Source organism: Mandrillus leucophaeus, unplaced genomic scaffold (genome assembly GCF_000951045.1).
Source record: "Mandrillus leucophaeus isolate KB7577 unplaced genomic scaffold, Mleu.le_1.0 Scaffold8, whole genome shotgun sequence".
Taxonomy (NCBI): domain Eukaryota; kingdom Metazoa; phylum Chordata; class Mammalia; order Primates; family Cercopithecidae; genus Mandrillus; species Mandrillus leucophaeus.
In genome coordinates this window covers 1,061,112-1,064,608 of record NW_012108696.1, presented here as the reverse complement: position 1 = coordinate 1,064,608, position 3,497 = coordinate 1,061,112, and the positions used below count along the sequence as shown (strand labels likewise).

Here is a 3,497-nt window from a genome sequence, read left to right as displayed (position 1 = left end):
AATCTCAGCTACTTGGGAGGCTGAGGCAGGAGAATCACTTGAACCCGGGAGGCAGAGGTTGCAGTGAGCCGAGATCGTGCCACTGGACTCCAGTGTGGGCAACAGAGCAAGACTCTGCTTCAAAAAAAAAGAAGAAGAAGAAGGGGAGGAGGTGGAGAGATTACTGCGTCCACTGGGCTGTTCCACTGCAAAGGACAGAAGCCTACTGCCGCCTGACTCAGGGAATGGAAGACGGAGTTATGGACTTATGGAAAGAGAAGCTCAAGGCATCCCTCTTCCCAGCTGGGATGAGGGCAATCTAATTTGACTCAGCAATTCCACATTAGTCTGTTAATGTCAACTCCCCACTTCTGGTACTATTTTGAGTATTAAGAATCCCTTTGTTTGTAAGTGGCAGGAACCCCCTCGGGAAGAAATCAAAAAAGAAACACTGGCTGCTAAAACTAGGTGTCACGTGAATTCTAGGCATCGCTTGTTCCAAGGATATGGAACCAGTCCTTCCCTTGGGATTCAGTGTCTCTCCTTGTTTCTTGGCTGTGTTTCCTCCAGTCTGGCTTCTTTCTCGGGCAAGCTAATGGGCTCAGTCACCAAGACCAAGGAGAGACGGCCAGGTTCACACACATCACACAGTGAGACAAGACCAAGGAGGGACGGCCAGGTTCGCACCCATCACACAGTGAGACAAGAGAACTAGTGCCTCTAGCAAGGGGCCCCTTTCAGGGGGACCTTGCTCTAGGAAGTGTCGGGATGTCCTCGAGGAAGGCTTTCCCCAAATGCTGCCACGTGAGTTGCACATGGGAGGGGGAGCTTGGAGAGGCCAGCTGGACACCGGGGGAAGGGCATTCCAGGGGAGAGGTAACAGCCAGCACAAAGGCATGGAAACTCCTGCAGTTCGGACTCACTAGAATATTCGTTCCCTGGTGAGAGGAGAAGAAAAAATGGGACCTGGGAGATCAGTTGGAGGCCAAATATGAAGAGCCCTGGATGCCAGGCTGAGCATTTTAGGCTCTCGCCTGCAGGCAGTGGGGAGCCATGGAAGGATTTAGAGTGAGGGAGGGCCACCATCACATTTTCATCCCTTAGCTATGCAGGGAAAGGTGAAGATCTGGAGGCAGCCAGGACACCAGAAAGGGGACTGCTCTGTCACCAGCCTGCAACAGGAGGGTGACCTGCAGATCAGAGAACTTCTGAAATCGAGTTGACAGGGGGTCACCAAGGATGAGAGGTGGAGGGTGGGGAGTTCAGGACTGGGAGAATCTGGGAGTCCAGTCTACCCACTCAGGCTGGCATAAGGGAGGGGTGAGTCCCCCAGCTCCTCGGCAGGAGGCATTAGAAACAGGTGCGGCCACTTCTGAGGCCTGAAAGAGACCTAGAGTCTTTGTGATTCAAAGTGGCCAATTCTTTGCACCAGGCTCAGTGGCTCACACCTGTAATCCCAGCACTTTGGGAGACCGAGGCAGGTGGATCACCTGAGGTCAGGAGTTCCAGACCAGCCTGGCCAACATGGTGAAACCCCGACTCTACTAAAAATACAAAAATTAGCTGGGCGTGGTGGCGGGCACCTGTAATCCCAGCTACTCAGGAGGCTGAGGAAAGAGAATCACTCCAACCCGGGAGACGGAAGTTGCAGCGAGCCGAGATCGCGTCACAGCACTCCAGCCTGCGTGACGGGAGTGAGACTCCATCTCAAAAAAAATAAAAATAAAAATAAAAATACAAAAGTTAGCCGGGCATGGTGGTGCACACCTGTAATCCCAGCTACTCAGGAGGCTGAGGAAGGAGAATCGCTTAAACCTGGGAGCTGAAGGTTGCAGTGAGCCGAGATAGCGCCACTGCACTCCAGCCAAGGAAACAGAGCAAGTCTCCGTCTCAAAAAAAAAAAAAAGCAAAGTGGCCAATTATTGGATGCCTCCCAGGACAGAGAGCTCACCCCCTCCTGAAGTTACCCCTTCTGTGGCTCTGATTCAGATAAACCGCAGGCTCAAATCTATCCCCGAGAGTCAGGCACAGCTCAGTGTCTATGTCCCCACCCAGTTGGGGGAGCTCCCTGCACCCCAGGCCAGCCCTTGACGATTTGGAAACCCAACACCAGCTCCTTAAGTCCGCCCTTCTCTGGGCTCAAGACCCTTTTGGTTCCTCTTATTATTTCTTCCGGGGTGAGGCCTCCTGCCAGGAGCCCTGGGGTTCCTTGGGAGGACTGACACTAAATATCATTGATTTGCAGAGAGAGGAAGAGGAGAAAGTCTCCATGGGGTGCTAGAGCGTCTTAAATGTCCCTCTCATGCAGGGACATTTCCCTCGCGAACGAAGAGAAGGCAGACCTCGGCGAAGCACCTGTGGTCAGCAGCAGCTTCTGGTGAGAAGCACATTAGGTGGCTGGGTTTTCCGCTGCAGCTATTTTGACACTTCTAGTGATGGTGGTTTGCCATATATGGTGGGCCCGCAGTGACCGTGACAGAAGGACAGCTGCAGCGTCCCCAGCCCTTTTGGGGAGCCACACCCTAGACTATCCCACAGCCAGATCCATGAAGCTGTGGGTGCTGCTAAAACCATAGACACAGGGGCATCCTCCCCAAAGATCTTCTAATAGTAAATTACAACCCCATGAAAGAAAGTTGAGGCCGGTAAGCCAGGCACCATGGCTCACGCCTATAATCCCAGCGCTCTGCGAGGCTGAGGTGGGTGGATCACCTGAGGTCAGCAGTTTGAGACCAGCCTGACCAGGTGAAACCCCATTTCTACTAAAAGCACAAAAATTAGCTGCGTGTGGTGGCACGTGCCTGTAATCCCAGCTACTCAGGAGGCTGAGACAGGAGAATTGCTTGAACCCAGGAGGCAGAGGTTGCAGTGAGCTGAGATCGCGTGGTGGCTCACACCTGGAATCCCAGCACTTTGGGAGGCCCGGGTTGGAGGATCATTTGAGTGCAGGAGTTTGAGAGCAGCCTGGGCAACATAGCCAGATCCCACCTTTATTTATTTATTTTTTATTTTTATTTTTTGAGACAGAGTCTCACTCTGTTGCCCAGGCTGGGGTGCAGTGGTGCAATCTCAGCTCATGGCAACCTTCACCTCCCAGGTTCAAGCAATTCTCTGCTTCGGCCTCCCAAGTAGCTGGGATTACAGGCGCCCATCACCACACCAGACTAATTTTTGCATTTTTAGTGGACAGGGTTTCACCATCTTGGCCAGGCCGGTCTTGAACTCTTGACCTTGTGATCCACCCACTTTGGCCTCCCAAAGTGCTGGGATTGCAGGTGTGTGCCACCATGCCCGGCTAATTTTTGTAGTTTTAATAGAGACGGGGTTTCATCATGTGGGCCAGGCTGGTCTAGAACTCCTGACCTCAGGTGATCTGCCCACCTAGGCCTCCCAAAGTGCTGGGATTACAGGCGTGAGCCACTGGGCCCAGCCTGCAGATGGGATTAAATTGATGCTAGTGAGATGACAGAGCATCCTGGATGGCCTGGAAAATATAATATAATATAATATAATATAAT

The 3,497-nt window shown here is 52.5% G+C and overlaps 1 protein-coding gene across 1 annotated transcript in view; it reads left to right on the top strand.

Annotated features, from left to right (window-relative positions):
- Nucleotides 1-3,497, top strand: part of MATK (megakaryocyte-associated tyrosine kinase) — a 27,649-nt gene that overhangs the window by 14,751 nt on the left and 9,401 nt on the right. The window contains exon 2 of the mRNA XM_011967342.1: nucleotides 2,225-2,356. Within this exon, the coding sequence (XP_011822732.1) occupies nucleotides 2,282-2,356 (75 nt within the window). The 5' untranslated portion in view covers nucleotides 2,225-2,281. The remainder of the gene's footprint in view (nucleotides 1-2,224; nucleotides 2,357-3,497) is intronic.